The 790-nt window shown below is 66.6% G+C and overlaps 1 protein-coding gene across 1 annotated transcript in view; it reads right to left on the reverse strand.

Moving 5' to 3' along the window:
- Positions 1–790, reverse strand: part of LOC103922499 (vegetative cell wall protein gp1-like) — a 1,974-nt gene that overhangs the window by 866 nt on the left and 318 nt on the right. The window contains exon 2 of the mRNA XM_009330638.1: positions 29–381. Coding sequence (XP_009328913.1) covers positions 29–381 — 353 coding nt within the window. The remainder of the gene's footprint in view (positions 1–28; positions 382–790) is intronic.

Below are 790 nucleotides of genomic sequence, written 5' to 3' on the forward strand. Positions count from 1 at the left end.
TGGCATCGGGGGGACAACGGCCACCGGCGGCACCTCGGGGAGCACAGGCGCCTGCGGGGCGGGCTCCGGGAGGGGAATGGCGACCTCCTCGACCTCCTCCTCCTCCTCCTCCGCGGCCACCGTGTCCATGTCGGGCGCGGGCACGAGGGGCAGCTCCACAGTCCCTGGCACTGTAGTGATGGCGCTAAACGTCTTGTGCGGGTCGGGCGGCGCCTCGCCCAGCTCCGCTTTAGTGTCCGCGTCCACGGGGGGCTCCATTGGCACCAGCGTCACGGCCGAGAGCACCACGGGCTCCACCTCGGGGATGAGGGGAGGGGGAGGCGACGGGGACGCCGACTTGCTAGGCTCCAGGGAGACAGGCTTGCTCACCACCAGTGCGGGCTTTGGGCGGTCATCTGCAAGATGGGTGGCGTTAACGGGGGGCTCTCCGATCCCCAGCTGACCCTGCATCCCCCCCCAAATCCCTCCATCTGCAAGAGCAGTAGGGACCGATGTGCCAACCCACATCACAAATGGGTGACAGGGACAACAGGGGTCGTCCAGGGGACAGCTGGGGCGAGCAGACAGCCCCATAAACTCTCCTGGACCCAACATGGGGACACTAGTCCCCAGGTATCTAGGGAACGCGTTTGACCCCACAAGCCCCAGATGAACCGAGGAACGGCGGGGCTGGCATCTCGCACCCCTCAGTGCCAACAACAGGGAGGCTGGCAACAGCCGTGCCGGCTGGCACACCCACCCCCTGGCATGGGCACTTACCTGGGCGGACAATAACTGCTACATGGGGAGT

The sequence above is a fragment of the Pygoscelis adeliae genome, unplaced genomic scaffold (genome assembly GCF_000699105.1).
Source record: "Pygoscelis adeliae isolate BGI_AS28 unplaced genomic scaffold, ASM69910v1 Scaffold958, whole genome shotgun sequence".
NCBI lineage: Eukaryota > Metazoa > Chordata > Aves > Sphenisciformes > Spheniscidae > Pygoscelis > Pygoscelis adeliae.